At 37.5% G+C, this 22,524-nt stretch overlaps 1 protein-coding gene across 1 annotated transcript in view; it reads right to left on the bottom strand.

Annotated features, from left to right (window-relative positions):
* RPGRIP1 (RPGR interacting protein 1) overlaps positions 1-22,524 on the bottom strand; it is a 50,911-nt gene that overhangs the window by 22,285 nt on the left and 6,102 nt on the right. The window contains exons 6-19 of the mRNA XM_011382774.2: positions 20,263-20,368; positions 16,641-16,664; positions 15,592-15,738; positions 15,043-15,116; positions 13,309-13,454; positions 11,520-11,680; positions 10,909-11,052; positions 10,306-10,456; positions 7,805-8,257; positions 7,492-7,643; positions 6,697-7,039; positions 5,266-5,450; positions 4,758-4,961; positions 4,041-4,176 (exon numbers count right to left, since the gene is read on the bottom strand). Of these exons, the coding sequence (XP_011381076.1) occupies positions 4,041-4,176; positions 4,758-4,961; positions 5,266-5,450; positions 6,697-7,039; positions 7,492-7,643; positions 7,805-8,257; positions 10,306-10,456; positions 10,909-11,052; positions 11,520-11,680; positions 13,309-13,454; positions 15,043-15,116; positions 15,592-15,738; positions 16,641-16,664; positions 20,263-20,368 (2,426 nt within the window). The remainder of the gene's footprint in view (positions 1-4,040; positions 4,177-4,757; positions 4,962-5,265; positions 5,451-6,696; positions 7,040-7,491; positions 7,644-7,804; positions 8,258-10,305; positions 10,457-10,908; positions 11,053-11,519; positions 11,681-13,308; positions 13,455-15,042; positions 15,117-15,591; positions 15,739-16,640; positions 16,665-20,262; positions 20,369-22,524) is intronic.

The raw sequence follows: 22,524 nt of genomic DNA, 5'->3' as shown, positions 1-22,524 counted from the left end.
CTTGATCTGGAGCTGAATCACATAGGAATTACTGGATTGAAATTTCTGTGTGAAGCTTTGAAGAAACTACTGCGTAACTTGAGATGTAGTATGTGGTTGTGGGAGATGCTCCATCACTTCTTTCAGTTGTGCAGACCTTTCTTCTGCCATCAGCAGCAACCAGAGCTGGATCACTCTGGACCTGGGCCAGAATTCCTTGACGTATAGTGGAGTAAAGATGTTGTATTAAGCCTTGAAACTTCAAAATTGCCCCCTCCAAACATTCAAGTTAAAGATAGATAAATCTGATGCTCAAATCCAGAAGCTGCTGAAAGAAATCAAAAAAAGCAACCCACAACTGACTATTGATAGTGACCATTAAGATCCTAGGAAATAAAGATCTCATGACTTCATTTTCTGAATGTAGGTATAAATTATACCTATCACCTTAAACATTGCCTCTGTCCCCCTTCTTACTCTTCTACATTTAATTAAATGCACCTTAGACTTCCTCATTTTATGCTTTATGTCTTTTTTCTCTTTTCTGTTGAGTCATTCATTCTATAATAAAGTAATGGATCTTCAAGGTGATGGTGAACTTCCTGTTCTCTCAGTAATGTTAGTTTGATGGGTCAGATGTTATTTTAGCCTTGGTTTTGCCTCTGGCTTACATAAAACATATACAAATCACTTAACTTTGTTATGGATGAAATGTCTATACCTCAAGTATATCAAGAGAAATAAAGGTAAAAGCATTCATAAAACAAAATATTAAAACAATCAGAGGTTTATTTTCTCACAGGTCTGGAGGCCGGAGGTCCAAAATCAAGGTGTTGGGAAGTCCATGCTCACTGCGAAGGCTTTTCCTATTTTCTCTTGCCTTTTTCAGCTTCTCACTGCTCCAGACATTCCTTGGCTTGTGGCCTCATCACTCCGATCTCTGACTCCATAACCACATCGCCTCCTCTTCTTCCTGCTGTGTCTGTCCTCTATGTCTCTCTCCTAGACGCACTTTCATTAGAGTCCACTCAGATAATACAGGATTATCTTCTCATCTCAAGATCTTTAACTTACTTACATCTGCAAAGATTCTTTTTTTCATCTGCAAACACTTTTTTTTTTCAAGTAAGGTCACACGTTTGCAGGTTCTGGGGTTTAGGACAGGGATATATCTTTTGGGGGGCTGCCATGGAACCCACTACATTATTTAAATTTTGAATATATTTTTAAATCCCATGAGCTAATATTTTTGCTTTATATAGTCATTTAAATTAACCCATATTCTTTGCTTTCCATTCCTTATTGTATCTTTATGTTTTCTTCTGGGATAATTTTCTTTCAGCCAAAAGAACAAACTTTATGTTTTCTTTAAAATGTAGCTTGGAAGCCAACTCTCCATTTTGGTTTGTCTTTAAATGTCTATTGTTTTCATTCTGTCTTTAAATGTCTATTGTTTTCATTTTTGTTGTGCAGAGAATTCTTGGTTGGCACTTGGTTTTCTTTCAGCAGGTGTCTTGCTATTGGTTTCTGGTTATAGTTTTAGCTCTTAACAAGTCTAGTTATCTATCTTACTGATGCACCCAAGGCTGTCTTTTTCTTTTAAATGGATGCTTTTAATATTTTCACTTTGATTTTATTTTCTGTATTTTTACTCTGATATGGCTAGATTTGAGTTTATTTTTTACTTATCCTGTTTGAGTTTCATTTAATTGAATCCTAATACCTTTTATTTGCCTGGAGAACTCTAAGTCATTATCACTTTAAATGTTGCCTTTGTCCCACCTCTTTCTCTTTTCCTATATTTAATTAAGTGTAACTTAGACATCCTCATTTTATCCTTTATGTCTCTTTTCTCCTCTGGTATTTTTCATCTTGTTATTTCTCCTTGCTTTATTCTGGATATTTTCACCAATCTCACTTCAGTTGTGTCTAATCTGCTTTAACCCATATATTTCTCTCATAAACTTCTGTATTTAGCAGTTCTATCATTTCTATTGATTAATTCCCAAATTTGCAATGTATTTTGCAAACATTTTGTAATCGATTCAGGAAAAAAAACCTATATATTGATGCCAAAAGTATTAGGTAAAATTTGACGAAGAACGAGATATTTATATAGTCTTAAAATATCTTCTCATAGGTTACTTAATAATTACAAAGGGGAAAATGATAACTTTATGATGGAAAACCCTGGCAGATGCTTTCTTAACCAAGTGACCAAAGTTAACATCACAATAGTGGGACAAAGTAACATCACGTACTTCCTAATGTGATGCAGTGAAAACACAATATCACTTCTGTAATATTCCTGTAAAAAACTGATGACCTGAATCTAATTATGAAAAAACATCAGACAAATCCAAACTGAGAAAGAATGCTTTACTGAATAGCTCAACTATACTCTCCAAAAATATCAGTATCATGAAAGATAAAAGATGAAGAACTGCTCCAGATTAAAGGAAACTAAAGAGACATGACTAAATGCAATGTAGAATACTGTGTTAGTTAGATAAGGGGGGGGAAAGCCTGCTAAAATGGACATTATTGGGACAGTTGGAAAATTCTGAAAATGGACTGGATATTAGGTAATAATGTACCCATGTTAAATTTGCAAACTTGATCATTATACTGTGATTATATAATTTCTTTTTTCTTACTGAAATGTATATCAGTAAGGGGGTATAATGTTTGTAACTTACTCTCAAATGCTTCAGAAAAAAATGATAAAGCAAAGAGTAGAAAAATGTTAAAATTTGATGAATTTGTGTGAAGGGTTTATGTGGTCTTTTTTGGTTCTATTCAATGCAGCTTTTATATGAATTTGAAATTATTTTAAAATAAAATGTTTTTTATTTTTTAGAATTAATTAATTTATTTTTATTTTTTAATATTTTTTATTTTTTTAATTGAAGAAATGATTTAAATTTTTCCCCACATCTAATTTCCCCCTCTCCCCTACCCGCTCCTCTCTGGTAACCACTAGTCCATTGTCCATGTCCATGAGTCTCTGTTTGTCCTGTTCATTTGTTGCTTTTAGGTTTATATCCCACATATAAGTGATATCATGTGATTTTCAACTCTTTTTATCTGGTTTATTTATAAAATGTTTTTTAAAACTTACAATATCAATTTTCATAGCTCCAGTTCCTTGCTGACATTTTAAAAGTCGGCTTTTATCTCCATGAAGTTAGTAAACACAGCTGTTATGCAGGTTGTGTCTGATAACTTCAACATCTGGAGGCCTGGTACGCATTGGGTCAGCCCTTGTTCCTCTAGTCCTGCAAATGCTCATAGCACCATTCTACCTCTCAGAGTAGAAGTGGCTCAGAATGGTGCTGCCTTCAAGGTCCCAGACCAGAGTGGGAAATTCTGCCCTGGACAGACACCTGCCTACTCTGGGCAGACAACAGAGTCAGGCTGCATCCCATTTCCCCACTCTAGAAGTCCACCAAAAGCATGGTTCTATCTCTCCCTGACTTCCTCCAGACCATCATTGTCACAGGGCTGAAGCAGTTTCAGCCCATCTTTATCTGGGTTTGGTAATTCTTCCTTCTCTTATTGCCTTTTTAAAGCTTTTAAGGACATTAAGATTTTTAAAAAATATATTAATTTTAGCTTTTTAGTTGTCATCAATGGGAGAGTTGGTCTGAATGACCTAGTTTTCCATAACTATAACTTGAAATCATGTCTGCTTCTCAGTGTAACACAAAAGCCTTGCCATAATTTAAAAGAAATTTGGATTAACATTCCAAATGAGCCAATTACACTCCTCCTCCTATTTCTTGCAAGCATAATTCACAAGGCACGGGAATGAATTAACACTTTATACTTACTAGGTAAATAAACTGGCTATAGCTAGCTTTAAATACATAGAAAGCTACTTTCTTTGAGAATCCCAGCCTTAATTGGCCTAATCAGCATACTGTAACATAAAAATGAGGGTCTTCACTATAAATTTTCCATGAAAAGTCTAACAATGCAAGATGAACAAAAAACGTTACTTTTTTTGTTAAATTATTTCCTAAATAAATAAAGAAATTAGGTTTTTAAAAAGACAATACCATTTACAGAATGTAGGGTTTCCTTCTGTATCAGCGCTGAAGGGGATGTCATTTCCTCTTCCTTTTGCTGACTTTTTAAATCATCATCTATGGAGACCTTAAGCCCTGAGAACTTCCATTCAGTGTAGTTCACCTGCTTCAGAATGAAAACACTTTTATATATAATTATATATAACATACATAATTATATAGAACTATATTATATAATTATAATAACTTAATCAAATTAATCACAAATTACATATTAATATGGTTATACAATTTATATAAATTATTATAATAATGTAAAATATAATTACATATAAGTATATAATTATTTTATTATTCCTTTTTTTTGTTTTCTTTTTTTTTTTTTAGGTGTTACATAGTAACTTTAATTCAGTTTCTTATAAAGGCAGTATCAAGCACATAGTAAGTAATCAACAAATATTTGTTTTTAATTTATTTTAATTACACTTTAAGCAGACTGGTTAAAACTGCGGTACTAAAGTTCTAAGCATAAAATGCAGAGTCTGTAGTCTGTTGAATTAAATTACATTGAAATGAACAATCCAGAGGCTTATTAAACCACTTGTGTTTGTGGAAACACATATTAGCCACAAAAAGCCATGATTATTGTTTATCTTCTATGGCTGCTTCTGCTTCTACGTCTGAGAATAATATATCTGGGGACACTGCAACCCATATTTTAGTTTTTCAGGGTTTCTAAGGCCTTACCTGTAGTGTATTCCCATTTAAGATGTTACGACTAAGATACTCCATTCTGTTCTTTCCTTGGATGCCTGTTCTTTTGCCATGTTTTCTTCTTGAGTAGCTTGCAACCTGGTGTTCCCTTTCCTTCCTTTCTCCCAGCTGAGGAGGTTTTCTCTTAGCTGGGTACTGACCAGCTTCAATGGGAATCTCAGTAGATACCACCTGGTCCTAAATAGAAGGATCAGAGAAAGACATACAAGATGATAGTTTAACAGCCCTGATACTCGAGAAAGGAATTTGTAAGCCATCACTAGGCTTTATTTCTCTCCTGCCACAGAGCTGAGAGATGCCATCTCTCTCTCCACCCTACAATAAAACCCAGAGGTTTGCTCTACGAATGGCTTCATGGCATTCTGAGAAATGCAGACTAGATTTGCAGAACATATGACCTTCACAGAAGGAACTTCTTTTCCTCAGATTTTAATACTATCCTCTTCAAATATGCTCCACAGGATTGGTGGAGGTATCTTACCTGGGGAGGAAAGACAGCCTTTTCCTCTTCAGATGGGATCTCTAAACTGTCCTCGGTGTCCTTCTCCTCAGTCTGAGCTTCTGGTTTTAGGAAGCTCTCCGGAGGTAGGTAGCAAGACTTCCAATCCAGTTGCACCTGCACAGATCCATTGGGTTTTCCCGCAGGGTCGATGAGTTCAAAATCACCTGAGAGGCACACAAATATTAATAAGTTCTGATCACATGAAACAAGCAAGTGAGCATTTACCAGCACCTCATCTATTACCCCATTTTGAATTTCACTACATTTTGTTTTAATTAATCATGATAATATATGCAGAAGTAATACAGAATGGCAGTAAATATTTATATTCTCTTAGAATATTTACTTCTAATATTTCCTTAGACTATTTATAGGTGAAGATGGGTATCTCCAGGTTTCAGGAAGGGATAGGCAAAAGACATATGGAGAGGTGTAGCTTGCTTGTCTTCAGTCACCCAGCCAATAAACAAAATTGCATTATCATTTCTATTACCAAATGCTTGCTATGTCCTAGGTATACCAAGAAAACCATTATCTATGCTCAAGTGGTCCCTATTTCTAAAATAACAAAAGTCAAAAAAACTTAAGCAAAATGGCTTTTTCCAAATGCCAGACTTCTGATTTGTGACATTGATTAATTTAACAGATGACTCACATTGTCTCTCTTTGGCAAAGGATGAGTTGCGAGTGGAAGTGTCAGACTTCTTTTTTTCTTTAAAGCACTTGTGTTATTGAAAGGAGGGAGGCCTCACACACTTCCTGGTACATCCAGATGCTTGTTAAACATGGTTGGTATACTGCCTGTACCCACCCACACTTCCAAATGAGAATACAGATACCTCCCCCGCTCCCTCCAGGGACCGCAACTAGAGAGTTGACCCTTTCTAGGTGCACCTCACAACCCTGGGTATGAAGGTAAGGTAAAGTGGTATGAAGTTAAGCTCCATACTATGGGGAAAAAATTTCAAGAAATTTCCCTGAGTCATGGTGTGACATGGTAGACTTGCTAACTTGTGTCTAATGTTTAAAAGACGTGTTAAGGACACAGCTTATAATCTGATATCTTAGTCATGTACTAAGAAAAAATAGGCCCTAAGTAAAGACAAATACTGGGAAGCACGACAGAATCGGAAAATGTTTATTCAGAGAAAAAGGCATGGACTTCAGGCTGGTGGGTCCACCCACTTGGGAATCTTGCTTTTGTTGTTGAAAAGCAGCAGCAGATGCCAATGTTTCCATGTGATTAGTGAGGCTCTAAGTCTGCTCTGTTGCTCTTGCCAATATCCTAAAATCCTTTCAGCAGGTTTTAAGAGAGACTGCTCCAAGCAAGTAATCAAAGAAAAGTAGGATTAGGAAAGGGAGACAACACTGGGCAGAGATCATAAAGATGCAATAACCTTGAACTCCCACCTTTAATGGATTTGTTTTGTGCAAGAGGCAGCAAGGGCACTTGGACTTTGCCAAGGTACAAGCCAGGCTCTGAGTCTTCATCATCAAAAATGTACACGGACAGGGCCTCCCGCCTCAGATACTGATCCAGGTCAGAAGTCACAAGCACTGGGAATCGAGCCTGGTCTCTAAAGTAGGGATTGTTACTGGCTGGAACGATGGCAGTGTCGTGGTCAGAAAAGGTGAAGAAGCGATACATGGCGTATGGACTGGGTTGGGTTCCCAGCAATCGACTCTGGAGGCCACAGCATCTGGTGATTTCCACCTGCAGTTCATTCTGATGCTTCCAAGTCTTTGATCTGGACTGAAGAGATGTTGGTCTTGGATGGAGGAAAGGGGCAACCTGAGAGAGTTGTTGTAGGTGAAGCCCAGCACCTTTGATGAACAAGAGCTATGACTTAAAGAATTATCAAATCCTGAGTGGGTCACAGAGAAACCTAACGACTTTCACCTGCCTGCAAACTGGCTCTGGCAGATGGTTATCTGAGGGAGATGCTGGCACTGAGGCTTTATCTTAGAGAATGGAACACAGAAGCTATTTTGTTCACAGCAGAGAGAAGTAGCTAGCTCCAAGGGCATGGTTTCATTTCGCGCTTAGGCTTGCCCAAGAGAAGAATCTGAACTAGTTGTGATGTGACCATTTTTCTCTTTCATTCATATTCAACAAACATTTATTGAGAATGGAAGACTGAGTTGTTCTCATGAGCTGCTTGGCTGAGGTTCCTTTGAGATGCAAGGGCATATCCTTTTTCTCACCTCATCCTCCAGGGCCTCCCAGGCTGCATGCACATTGGCTGACAGGTATGCCTGGGCTTTCTTTTGTTTATTGTATGCCTGTAGGCTGGATCTTATGGGGAAGTGCAGCCTCATCCAGTATTCTAGCACACCAAAGTCTTCTCCACCAGCTCCTGGTAGCAGAAAGTATGAAGGACATGAAGGGTATGGATGGTGTGGTGAGGATCAAGAATAAAGGCAGAGGAAGAAAAAGGGAAACAACCAGAAGATCAACTATAGACTTTGGGAGATTCTGTATTAGTTCTGAGAACTACGGGAGGCCGACAGCACTTACCAGTAAGAGTGGCAGAGCCAGAGACTTTCTCTACAGTCTCCAGCACCCTGTCAAAGCAAATCCATCCAGCTGCAAGGGTGTGGTGCTCACTGGCTAGAGCCTGGTGTAGATCAAGCCGGGCTGAAGCCCCTTGAAGGTAGTGCAAAAATAGGGAATCTGTCTCTACCACATACTGGGAGGTGAAGTCATACAGGGGCTGTGGTCCCACAGCTAGTGGGGTACAGTGGGTTTCAAAATCATAGAAAGAATAAGTGCAGAAAGTGGTAGGTTGAGTATCTTCAGCCTGAGCCAGGGCAGCAGATGTCAGGAAGGCCTGGTGGATGTGCAGCTCAAAAAGATTCTCACTCTGATACAGCTGAGAAATGTCCACTTTATCCTCATCTCTATGGGCTGGCAGCGTTTCCAGACATAATGACATCTGTCGGGTACCATAAGCCACATCTTTGAGCTGTTCTAGAGAGGAAAGAAAACTGCCCATCCATTAAAGGGTAGGGAGCTCTTCCTTAGGATAAAGGAAGGTGGACAGGAGAACAAAAACCATGATGGAAGTCCAAGTTGTGATTATTTCAAGAAATCACGTGATTTCAAAGGAAAAAGCAGCAGAATGACAACTAGGAGTTTTGAATTCTGATGGCCACATAATCCAGTGTCTCTCTTTGAGGGAGAAGGTTCAAAATGAGTGACTGGAAAGTAAACATTAAGCTCAGGAAAACAATAGAGGCACAATTTCATCTATAAGTGACATCGTTTTGGCTTACAGCAAGATCCTATGAATTAATTGGTAATTCCATCAGAAAAGCACAAGAAAACAGAAAATGTGAATATTTCCTAAAGTTTGGGATATTGGCCATGGAAAAACTAGCAGGTTTGTAGTCACAGTGTCAATTACATGACATTGGGCCCCACCAAGGAATGATTCCCTTCTCCAGCCAGATCAGTCTTAAGACTCTTCATACTGTTAAGATTTGGTTTCATCATAAGAAGGCAAAAAAATCCACTTTAAGTTAAAGAGTAATGGAGTAAAAAGTGGAGGAGGACACTTACTGGAAAGAGGTTGAAAATATTGGCAATGGAATGCAAAGATATGTAAGACGGTCTACCAGAACTGTGCATTACCTCCCATGTTCAACCAATCAGAAACTTTGACATACAGTTTGCTTCAAATCGGGGAATATTTGAGTCATCATAGTATGTTGATAGCGAAGGTGCTATTTTAAGAGTTAAAGGAGCAGAATAAAAATATTTAGATACCTCAGAATTTCTTCCTGCCCAAAATAAATGGAATACAAAGATTGACTAATGATTTCTTATTCATAACATAACTCAAAATATATTTAAAATGTTGCATTACATGACACAGGGTTAACAATCTTAGCATATAAAGAACTATAAATCAATTAAATACTATTAAGAAACAGGTAAAGGACAGAAACAGGCAATTCTCAAAAGAAATAATACAAATAACTGGTAAACATAGGAAAAACTCTTAAGCCTTACTAGTAATGAAAGAACTATTAAGTTAAAGCAAATGAATCTTCAGAAGTAAATAAGAGTATTTACCCTGCACAGGACCGGGAGAAAGACCCTGAATCCAAAAGACACAAGAATTTCAATCCCAGGGGGGATTTCCTTTGTTATATGGCAGTCACCTTTGAACAGACTCACTCTGGCATAAATAAATCATGCCCCGAAGGACCCACCTCCCTTTACTCCAGTTCCATGATCACTAAATAACCTGCTTACTGATTCTGCTTTCCAGAGAAAGGGCTGCCATGAACAGCAACTCCAAATCTTCTCATGGCTCCAAACATTCTTATGACAACAATTAAACTGCCACTATCATAAAACAACAAATGAACATTCTGGCTTAAATATCAGTCTTTTGGTTAATTTTGGTTAGTGTAAGTAAAGGTCTGTCACCACTGGGAATAATACCAAAGCCAAATTTGTTGATGTGCAAGGTTGAGACCAGATCTTAGGCAGCAGTGACTGTACTAAATATAGGAAGTACCACATTATGAAATTGTCATAAGTGTCCAGCCAGTTGCCCTGTTATGGTGACATCCTTAAATTGCAACGAAGAATTGGGAGACTTTTAGAGAGAAATCACAGCAAAGGATGATGAGAGATGAGTGACGAAGCTCGACTATCCCACCAAAACTGCTATAGGCCTGGGTTGAAGAAACAATCTTCAGAAAGGGAGTGTTTATTGCACCCTGAAGGCCAACAGTGATATGCTCTCATTCTTAAAACAGATTCAGCAATTGCTGGGCCCTGTTGAAGCTCTCCAGAGAACTCAGAGAAAGATGCCGACGTGATGGAAGAAAAGAAGCTGCTAACCACATATTAAAACAACAACGATGATAGGATAAAGAATGGGAGGGATAAGTCATACACTGAGAACATAAGAAGCGGCGTTCTAGACAGGTACACAGAGGGGAGCACAGGCATTAGCTGTGCGACGGGTCTCAAGGTGAGGAGAACAAAGTACTAAGACTTGCCGGATATTGGAAGGCCATGGCTTCTTAAAATACCTTCCAGCTGCTTGATACGATTGTTCTTGAGGTCTAGGAGTTGATTCAACCTGTCCAGTTTTTCTTTGTGATCTTTATTTTCATTATCGGCTTTTGTCACCATCGCCTCCAGTTCCTCCTGAAACAAAACAATGTCTGAACTTTTCCATCACACTGGCCCAGAACAAAAAAGCCCAGATAAAAAGGTGGTACTCGCTGGGTAAAGGTAACTCTGCCATCTCTTTGGCAAGGCAGATTATCCACTAGGGAAAAAATTGGATTCCTCACAGACCACTCCAGGCCCAGTAGTGCTGTTAGTGCCATAGGATAGTGTTTTCTTGGGAAAATTTGAACTCAGAACGTTCACACCTGCCATTTTCATTAGCTGGCCCCTTCACTGGCTTCTACCGCCAAGGTGCCATAGACATGTGTGAGTCCTCAAGTTCTTCAAAGGACCTCCTGTGCTTGCACAGGACAGCATATCATCTTGCATCAACCCCAGAAACTCGGGTCTTGCTTCATTCCCAGTCTTGTAAATAGTTCCCGTGTGCCTATTTATTTATCCCCTTCCTATACTATCTTTTCTTGCACCTGATAACACACGTTGATTTTGCGCTGCAGAATAAGCATGTCTCTGGTCTTTTCTAGTTCCAGTGTGGTCTCTGCATTTGATACTTGCAACTCACTTAACATCTGGGACAGTTTCTTTTCTTCTTGGTTTTGTGGTTCACAGGGCTATAGAGAAAAAAGCATTAGTAAAAAGGAGTATAAATATAATAGAAACAATAAGAACTATTCTCCATAAAGCAGTTGTTGGTAATAGTAAAATAACAGCAGCAGAATCTACCCCAAAATGTAAAAGAAGACAATGTAAATTTACAAGTGCTATCTCCCCTATTTCCTCATGTTCAGTAGCAGCGGAGAGGAAGTTATGCAGCCTCTAATGGCTGTTTGTCCTCGGCAGATCATTTCAAGTCATCATCTGGAAAAGATTAAAAACTTTTTGAGCTGTAAAAGGTAGAAAAAGTGTGTGAAGCTCATGAAGCTATTTCTACTCTCAGTCTGTTCATATCCTTCCAAATACTGTCCTCAATCAGTACAAAATATTATTCAGTTAGTGTTCTAATCCCTTTATCTTTTCTAGGGATATTTTCTAGAGATCTCTCTGTTGAGGGGACTCGCTTGATTAAAGACGCACATACCTCTATCAGAGTGGACTCTTGGAATAGAGCTGGGTGAATGGCTGGTTCAGATTGCCTGTCAGGAGATTGGGAAATTACGTCTTCATTTTGGAGGATCTCTACTTCCTGTTTATGCTTCTGAAGCAGGTGGGTGACTTCAAGCTTCAGATCCTTGTTTTGAGCTGCGGAAGAGTAATCCAGAAGGTTGAAACTCTGCAGTTATCAGTAACCATGGTTAAAGCCAGACCAAGTGTGAATTAAATTTTCTCACTAATGTTTAATTCACTTATAAATTTGCCCTTAGAGAAGCAGTTCTCTTTTATTCTTACAAGGGATTCTAGCTTGTTGACCCAGTAAATTGAGTTGAACTTTGAACTCCAAAAACAAAACAAAAACACCTACAGAACTGTAGAGTAGAAGGGAGAACAACAACAATAAACAAGAAAAGCCACTTGACTGACTGGGGACAGTCCAAACTTTTGACAGCACCATCCAAGCCAGTATCTCAAAAACTCCTTTCCAACTCCATCCTGACTTCTATGCTATTGACTCTTTGTGGTACCTACTCTATACCCAGCCTAAGAAAGAGTGGGCATTTGGGAATGTGTGTGTGTGTGTGTGTGTGTGTGTGTGTGTGTGTGCGTGCGCGCGCGCGCGCGTGCGTTTCAGAGAAGGAAAGTGATCAGTGTTTAATGTGATCATTTCATTATGCATTAAACAGGGGGTTAGGTTAGATAACCCTAAGGTCTTTATGAGACTTTACTTGTACTTCATACCTACTACAAGGTCCTCAGCATGTGCCCTTAAGCTTCACCCTTTTATGGTTCCTGCCTCTATTTTTCTTGATGTCATATTTCTTTTCTTTCACTCTCCTATATGACTATACTAAAATATGATGAAATATAAGTTTTTATAAGATTAAATATCAAGGTCTAGGATAGCAAAAAGAAGTGAGATAAAGGTCTCTTTGACATTGATAGTATTTAAAAAATTTTTTTTTTTAATTTATATTTGTTTCACTCTTAGGATATATTGTGATGATTAGTTGGTATATGTTAATATATGCTGCAGTAACACAGATGTGCTACATCTTCATGGCTTAATACAACAAAGTTAAAGTCTTTTCTCAAGAAGTCCAGTATAGATCAAGAGGCTCTTTCATTTTAAGTCTTGAGAATTAATCAGCTTTAATTCCGTTGGAGCTAATATTTTGATATGTGGCCTCCAATGCAGGTTGTATAAACTAAGCAACAAAAACAATTTAGCCAAAAGGAGGGGGTGTGGGGTCACCATCTTGCCTGCTGATTGCTTCCTCAGACAGGAAAGCCAGAATATGCTGCTCTCAAAGTGGTGAGCCCCTAAAAATCTTTGGAATAACCATCTACTGTGATCCAAGTTGGCACAGAGGGAAATGGTAATGGTAACCAAGAACAGCAATTTGCTTCTCAATTTCAGGTATCATGGGCTAAAAAAGGGGGTAGGGGCTCTCCATCATCTCTAAAATAACTGATTAGACTAAAAGACAGAGATAATCATTTTCAATACATTCAATAAATAAAATGAATGTTTAAAAACATAATAAATTAAGAACTGGCATCCTCTCAAATGGAAAGTCACTACATAGGAAAAAGTATATGTATGAGGTAGGTGTTATGCTTTCTAGGTTGTAAATCTGATCTGATTGCCAGTGTTCTTATTCTATTATCCATGACCAAGTGAGGGATTGGAGAAATCCTGGCCCAAGTTCCCTTCTCCTAAAACAGATATAGAGAATGCCTCATTTGAAAATGCTTTTTAAGGCCCAATCTACCTTTCTCTCTGGACAGCTGAAGTAAGACTTCTCTCTTCTCCTCCAGCTCAACATCCAGCTGATCCTGCAACTGACAGACTTTCTGCTGTAGCTGATCTCCTACAAGCTCATTGTTCCAGAGAGGCTGATTACTGCTGTCCAGCATGCTGAAAATGGGAAGTAGATAAGGAGGAAAGAGGGAATTATCAGGTGGATACTGAAAGGTGTGTAATAGGACGTCTTTATTACACAGTTTCAGCATCTTCTGGGCCTAGCTCATCATTCATTCCCCTACATGTTTTTTTCTGCCCCTGCTTTATCTGTAACTGTCATTTACCAACTGCCTTGGAATTTTTGAGTCTTACTGAGTTCTTTAGTATCACTTCTGTTTAGGTCTCAAATAGCCCACTGAGCAAACAACCCAAGTCATATCTATTTCCCGAGGAACTTCCCCAGCATGATAGATTTGTTTAGGCAGAGAACTGTGAACAAGACATTCTCAAGCCTGCTGGATTAAAAATTAGGAACAAAATACTCCTCTTTTTTTTACTCCATTCCTCTATCTACCATCACCAATGGCTTGTTTAGAAAATATTTGCCTTTGAACCAGATTATAAATTACTACACCGAAAGGCAGGAACTAAACTTTTCAGTGACTATACCCTGCACATCAGTGTATCTAGCTGTCAGATTATATTATGATAAAATATAAGTTTGATAAGACTAAATATCAAGGTCAGACTGATTTCGAGTGTGTTTACACTCGAAATCACACATGGCCAGTCCTTGATTGTTTACACAAGTGAAGTGACATTGATAATCACATTATTTCTGCCTATGTTTTTTTTTGTATTTATCATTTTGATAAATGTGATCTAAAAACGACTTGCTTAGACTAGCATTAAAAGTTCTTGGCACTTTCTGACCATATATTACATAACAATCCAAGAAGATAATGTTCTGAATGATGAAAGGAAGAAGCCAATAAGTGTGTGTCACAGGGAGTCTTCCAAGTGGATAATTCCCACACCACTTCATTTCACTGAATTGAAAAGCATCAGCTGTTGTCAGAATGCTCCCATACAATCTCCCCAATCTACCCTTTGCTGCCTGTACCTGAGTCAAAAGGAACATTTAATTTTTTTTTACTCCTGAGGATTTTTAATTTCAAAGTTGATACATGAATATACATGTTAGGAAAAGTTGAAATGATGTGGAAGTATATAGAATAAAATTGAAAGTGCCTCTTTGCCCTACTCCAATCCTTTTAAAGTCAGAGTTAGCATATTCTTTTACAATTTGATTTTTCTTTTAACGATATATCTTAGGCATACAGGTCTACCTCATTTTTAATAGCTTAATAGTATTTTTATTGTGGGAATGCAACGTGATTTATTTGGTCAGCCCCTACCAAAGGAAATTTGGATGATTTCCAATTTTTTTCTATTACTAACAATACAGTAATTAACATTCTTATTATACAATATCTTTGTACATATGTGAGGATTTCTTTAGTTTTGATTCCCCCAAAAATGGAATTGTTGGCACAAATGATATGCAAATGTTTAACATTTTGATAGTGTCAAATTCTCTTCCAAAAAAACTGTGACAAGTTACATTCTCACTAACAGTATTGAGTACCAGTTTCCCATATCCTTATTAATACTATGTATTATTTTTAAAAATTGGTAAGTCACTTTTCTATAATTGCCTTTTATAACAAACAATGTTTTGGGACCCAAACTTGGTACTCACTTTTCTAAGAGTTTGTCATAATTGTCATTCAGCAATTTTCGTTCTTTTTCCAAATCTTCAACTCTTTCCTGAAACTAAGAATGACAGTCGAGTGACTGAGATAAAATTTTAAATTCTATTGTCTTATACAAGATTTCCCTTTTCTGCTGTAGGTGGGGCTTCGGTGGGAGGTTTTCTATATTCATCTTCCATGTCTATGAGGAGCCATTCAACTAGGAAAATCTTGAACCAGTTAAAGGTGGAATAAAAAACTTTTATTGGAGTTAATGAAGATTCTCTGAAGTAAATCATGGTGTCTGGGTTTCTACAGGTAGGGAAGCAGCAGCACACTATAATTGAGCAAAGACCTTGGATAACAAACATAAGTATGTATCCCAGTTCCCCCCAATAGTATAATCTTGAGCAAATTATTTAACCACAGGGAGCCTCATTTTTCTCATTCGAAAAAATGAAATACCCATAGCGTTGCTAAGATACACTTTTTAACATCTCTAAAATTGGAATATAACTTACTATTGATGGTATCTTTCAATTATCATTGTTATTTACCTCCTTCAGTGTTATTTGCAGGATGGACATATCTTCCAGTTGGCTCTTCAAGCTCACAGCCTTCTTGCTCTCCTCCTTCAGCTCTGCTCTGAGCTCATTCACTTGGCTGAAGAGGGCATCATGGGTTGCACTCAGGATTCCCTGATTCTGGGGCAAAAGGAATGTTGCTCTGGGAATGGTCATATCATTTACCGGGAGCGGTCTCAAGATACCAGCAACCCTAGCATTCTCTAGTGGATGTCACAAAGAATGGCTTTGATTAATAGCATGTTGAATTTACATCATAAATTGACCTTGTTTTTCACCCCAGAATTTCAGGAAGTATTATTTCCCTGTTAGTGAGGATTTCACACTCTGAGAAATTATGAATTCAAAATTCAAATTAATTCTTAATTACCCCAAGGTTCAAATTAAACCCTGGCTCTAAGTGAAATGACACCTTTCACAGCCGCCTTTATTTTCTAAGCTATTCGATAATTTTTATGATAATATACTCCTCCCTCTGCAACTAGCAAGGTGATGTGTCAGCTCTGGAAGTTAAGTGTGCATTTTGCTGATGGACACCTTTGGTGAGGAACAGCTCTGTCCGTTTATGCTGGGAACTCTGCCTTAGTGACTCTGAATCATGGACATTCACCCAGCTTCACATGCACCCACTCACAGGGAGAAATAGGCCCAAATATTTAATAACACCAGAGAAGATTTGCAATGACTTCGTTATATCTCACCACCTCACACATGCTAGAAGAATAGACTTAGGAATTTTTGAACAAATGCTGTAATTCTTTCTAGCAATAGGTTGAAAATTACTATTTCAAATATATCTCAACTCACATCTTATATTTCAATTTTTATGAAAAACGTGCATTAAGTATCTTCTGATTATATTAGTAGTATCACTTATATTAATAGAAATTACATATGACATAATAACTGATTTAGTTGACTAAATTTTGGTGTTATGTTACTTAAAGATGAATCTGAATTTCTTTGGATTTCATTATTCTGATTACTCAGAAACAGAGATTCAAGGAATCTTTATTAAGTACCTTCTGGAGCAGAGTTTCATATGCCTGCAAGAAAAAAATAAGTATTATTGTATTGATATAGCTACTTGATGTTTATTTTTGTTTATCTCTGTATTATAAATATTTAAATATTTATTTTAAAAGACGTTATTAAAAATTCCCATAAATCAAGTCAACCTGTGTACCTGTTTACTAATTGCTGCTACTTTTCCCCTGCCCTAGCTTGCCAGCTAGTCTGTGAATGTAACAGATCACACTATTTCTTTTAAAAGGATGAAGGGTATTTATCTGCATTTGCACTGCATTTGGTGGATTATCCAAGAAAAATATTGATTTTCAAACTAGGCACTATCTACTACTTAGCACACTCTAGAAAGGTCTCTTTCCAGTTTTAAGAAGAGAAAAAACAATAATAACCAAACTAACAACAGCTAATATTGGTTGAGCAGTTTGTGTGTGTTATATGTTACTATGTATTTCATTATGTTACCCTATGATCATTATAATTGTTTCACATACATTATCTCATTTAATCCTTACAGCAAATCTGAGAGGTAAGTATTATTGTTTAACCTTAAAAATGAAAAACTCAAAGTTTAAAGAGCTAAGTCACTTGCTTAGACTCCAGAGTCTGTTTTACTCCTAAGGGATTACAAGAATGCAAATTTACTTTAGTATATGTGTAAGAAAGCATGATTAAAAGTTAACTTGCTAAAGAAAAACAACTTGTAAAACCTACATTTAAAAAAACTGTGGATGATATTCACCATTTTAGGTCATCTCTACCACTACCAATGACATGGGTAAAGACATTCAAGTTAGAATGGCTTTTTTCCTTTTTTCCTTTAATGCAATGGAGGAATTGATACTTTTAAAAAAAAAAATCTAATCCCACAAATACAGGTATCCCTTGCTCTTCAAAAATTTGCATAATGCCACCTCACTTTTATGAAAGCGCCACATTAGTACTTGTTTTCACTAACTGAAAAAAATCCAAAAAGGATTTTCACTTTTACAAAAAAAAAAGGTGAAAAATAAAAATTGCACTTCGTGTTTCTTTTGCAGTGGACCTGTATGGATGCAGCACACTCAGAGCAGAGCAGTGAGAGTGGTACCACCAAGCTCTTTCCTAGGAACTAAATTCAGCATCTCAGCATCAAGCCTCCAGAGCTTTAAATTGTGTCTGTGAGTATCTATGCTTCATCTATATTTTGTGCGTGCATTAGCAAGATGTGTCCTAAGGTATCAGAAAAGCCTAAGAGAGCTCATAAAGTTGTTACACAGCATAAAAGTGGATGTAATTTAAGTGTTTCAGTCGTGCGTGTGTTGAACTTGCCTGCGTCCACCATTTGTACTATTTACACAGAGAGGAAGAATCTTGAAAACTGCAAAAGTTACTTTTGGTTCTGCTAGCAGCAAAGTGGTCTCTATAAGTCAGTATCCAGTACCAGACAGAATGGAAAGTCTCTTGCTTAAGTGGATATACAAAGCGTGGTGTGCATTTATTATATCATTCCTGTTTTTACTATATGTTAGAATTATGCTAGGTTTCATGTATTTTTTGGTATGATTTGGTGAGTTATTTTTTGGGTCTGGGAACTCTCCAAAATTTTCCCATATAAACTAATGGTAAATGCTTCCTTGCCATTTTGGCTTTCAAAAGGCCTCATAGGAACGTTCTACTTTCAGAGAGTGAGTGGGTGTGTGGGGGGGGGGGAGCGGGGGTGCTGTATAGCTATTTACACATACAATTTTAAATTATCTTCCTTCCTATATCGCCACATCCTTTATGTGCTACCCAAATTAACCAAATCAAAAGAATACAAGCAGACACCCGGTTTTCTATAAAACATAGATTTGAAGATTGGCCTTGTAAAGATGCCTTTAGTCTCATCAGAACGGACATAGCAAGGGCAGTCCTAACTGCAGCCAGTCTGAACGAACAGCACCACCATCATCTAATCACCCAAGCTAGAGACCCAGGAGTCATCTTCTATTTCTCTTTTTCCCTTACCCACTCCTTCTTGGTGATGAAGTCCTTTCTTTTACTTCCTGAACCTCTCCCGATACAGTTCTTTCTCTGCAAGTCTCTCTCACTGCCTGGGTTGGGATCCTCATTCTGTCTCTCCTGAACCACTGCAGTCGTCTTTTACCTGATTTCTTTGCTTCCAGTCCTATACTAGACAATCTATCATTCACTCTGCTGCCAGATAATCTTTCCTTGTAGTTCTGTAATTTTTGAGAACTTGAAATTTTCAGAAAAGTATAATAACAGTCATCTCTAATTACAGTGCTTTATAATAGTGTTTTTAAAGTATTGTTTCTTTATTAAAATGTATAAAATATTCAAAAATATTTCAGACATTTAAAAAAGGCAAAGTGATCTTTTTTTGTAGGAAAAGTTGATCATGTTATCAATTTGCTTAAAATCTTTCTGTAGCTCTCCACTGTCTGTAGGATAAAGTCCAAATTCCTGACAAGGCCTCCATGGCCCACTGCCTAACATTTCTCGCCTCTGTGCCTTGGCTTCCATCTCTCCTCTGCTGGAAAGCCCTCCCCTCTCTTGCACACTTATTAATACCTGATAATCTTTCAGTATCCCAGTATTTGACTTGTAAATATACTCTTTTATGAATCGTTTTAGGATACTGCACCCCATTCTCTGGTGGATCTAACTATTCTCTCTTTTATGTTCCCCCTTATCCTAGATGTGGATAGTTGGTACATGTTTACTTCTTATTCTCTCACTCCTATAAATTCCTCGAAGGCAGGAGATGTCTTACTCATCTTTGTAATCTTTGTAGCCCAGTGCTTTGCACAGTTCCTGATACTCGATAAATATTTATTCAATAACAGAATGATGCCAATCTATCACTTAGATCCTTATGCCCTATTTCCACCATTCATTTGTGAGTTTCTATATAGTGGTAATAAGAAAAGAGCATGAGCCATGGTGCCAGATAAACCTGAGCTCAAAGCCTGCTCTGCCCCTTATTATTTTTATTTTTATTTATTTATTTTTACTTTTTATTATGGTGACATTAGTTAAAAAAAAAATCCAGTAAGTTTCAGGTGTACAATTCAATAGTAAGGAATATATATATTGCATCGTGTGTTTCCTCTTACTATTTTTATGACTTGAGCAAGTTACTTAAATTCTTTGAGGCTCAGCTCCTTCATCCATTAAATGCACTTACCTTGTGGGCAGTCATCAGGCTTAAATGAGATCAGCACTGTAAGCACCTAGTCCAAAGTCCAGCATACAGAGAGTACTCAGTAAAAGCTGCTTTCCTTCCCTTCCCCTGTGACTGCTCTTGGCCTCTTCCTAACTTAAGTACATTCTGCTTGTGGCCCTTGGCTGAAACCTTAACCCTGACACAAATGAATCCCACTTAATTCCACCTTAGTGGGCAGGGCTTGAACCTTCTTCCTAATAGAGAGACAATTGAAAGTATTAGAAAAAGAATAGACTCTGAGTTGCAAGGCTTGGATTTGAATATTACCTATAAGTTGTGTGACCTTAGGTAAGTAACTTAGTTTTTCTCAGTTGTGGTCTCTCATGAGTAAAAGGGAGAAAATAATATTCATCTCTTAATTAACTGGTTTTCCCCCTAAAAAAGCACAGCCGATGATGGCAACTCACATTTTGAACTTCTGCCAATTGTGCTTTTGTGGCTACCAATGAGGTGTTCCTTTCATGTAAGAGCTTCTTAAGTCGAATCAGCTCTATGTTCTCCTTAATGGAAGCTCTGGAGAAAGAAGACAGTGCTAAAATATTCTGTCTGAGAAAGGACAAAGTTAAGCACCTTTTCCCCCTGACTCTGCACCAAGAAGAACATCTTCCTTTTACCTCTTGCCTGTCTATTTTCCCCACAATATGCCCCAAATAGGAAGTATATACACACTCCTATAATAATCTCCTTTCTACTTTTTCCCCTCACACCAGCTGAGAGTTGATAGAGAGACTACCAACCTTCAATTCTGTATTCTGAGAAAACATAATAGCTATTTTTAAAATTATGGTGTTCACAGTTTCCCATAAACCTTGCAAAGACCTGCTAAATCTGAGTTTTGTTTCCTTAGAGAAACCAGGAAAGTGTAGCTATGAGGGGACCCGAGGGAAGATTATTGGTTTTGAACCCCGAAGATTGTTTTCTTTATCATTTGAAAAGTACTGGGGAGGATTTGGGTTCAGTAGATTCTATCTCAGTGATTCCCAGTTCTAGCTGCTTATTAAAATCATCTGGAGAGATCTTTAAAATTACACTACCTGGAGTCTACCCCTAGTAATTGAAAGAGAATCTCTGGGTGGGGCCCAGGCATTTCCAGTTTTAAAAGCCTCCAGGTTGAAAACTTATGTCCACACAAAAACCTGCACATAGATATTTACAGCAGTTTCATTCATAATTGCCAAAACTTGGAAGAAATCAAGATGTCCTTTGATAAGTGAGTGGATAAATAGTGGTACATCAAGATAATGAGACATTATTTGGTGCTAAAAAGAAAAGAATTATTAACCAATGTCACCCCAATAAATTTAATGGGAAAAAAAAAAAAGAACTGAGCTATCAAGCCATGAAAAGATATGGAGGAAACTTAAATGCATTTTTGCTAAGTGAAAGAAGTCAGTCTGAAAAGGCTACATACTATATGATTCCAACTATATGACATTCTGGACAAAGGCAAAATCATGGAGGCAATAAAAAGTTCAGTGGCACAAGGGGTAAGGAGATGGTGAGGGATGAATAGGCAGAGCACAGAGGATTTTTAAGGCAGTAAAACTATTCTGTATGATAATATAAGGATGGATACATATCATTATACATTTTGTCATAGAATGTACTGATGCACAGTGAGGGCTAAGAATTCACATCTGATGATAAGGATGAAAGAGTTTTCCTTTTATGAAGTGAGGCAGCAAATCTTCTATTTATACATCAGAATCCCCTTTAGGCTAATTTATTTCTTAACCCACTTAGGACTCCAGGTCTCCTCAGATTGAATTTAAGCTCAAGCATTCTCTTTTCCTCTGAGATGGAGGAAAGGTAAAAACAAGAATCTTTTACTTTTTCAGTTCATTATGGCTTGAGGCATGGAATGCCACACTCTTACCGAAGCTCTGTGGCCTTCTGAGCACAATCCAAAGAGCTTTTCTGTTCAAAATCTTCATCTTTGGACCACATTTTCTCAGGAGACTTGGGTGGTTCTTCCATTTGCATTGTATTGCTAGTCACAATGTGAGCACTGTTAAGCATGCATAGACCAATGCGTTTAGTCATAATTATGACTTTGCTGAAAGAAATTATGCTGTTAGAAAGAACATTAAACACAAAAGAAGAAATAGAAACTGCTGTTATAGAGACTGAGATTGGGCTCTAACAAATATAAAAAGAAGTTGGAGTAGTTAGTAATCTTGATATGTGTGGAAGGTTATGTTAAAAACATAGCTTTTAAGTGTCAAACAGAAATATAAATGAATTACAACCTAAGGGATAAAAATATAAAGGGAAAAAGAGGGAATACTTTCAATTAAGGAAAGAGCCTTTATTCTTTTTTCCTTAGAAGACAGACAATTGCTTATTTTCCATTCTTAAGCAATGAATTTAGAATTTGACCCAGGGTTGACTTTCATCTTCTCTGATTATGCTGGAAAGACTCAAAAATACCAATATACACTTGTTTCCTAAATGATATATTTTCAATGAAAGCTGAAAGAGTAACAGTGCAGGATAAGTGAAAAGAACTCACAGTTCACTGGGTTCGCTGGATATTTCACCTCTGGTTTTTTCATTTGCCACATGCTCCTTGAATGTGGGAGGGGCCGTGTAGCTCAGCCTGATCCTTGCCTCTGAAAGTTGAGACAGAAGATGCGACTCTGGCAACAGCTTTCTCCAGAACACCAAGC

Source organism: Pteropus vampyrus, unplaced genomic scaffold (genome assembly GCF_000151845.1).
Source record: "Pteropus vampyrus isolate Shadow unplaced genomic scaffold, Pvam_2.0 Scaffold488, whole genome shotgun sequence".
NCBI classification, from domain to species: Eukaryota; Metazoa; Chordata; class Mammalia; order Chiroptera; family Pteropodidae; genus Pteropus; species Pteropus vampyrus.
The sequence above is the reverse complement of the archived record's forward strand: the minus strand, read 5'-3'. Positions and strand labels throughout refer to the sequence as shown.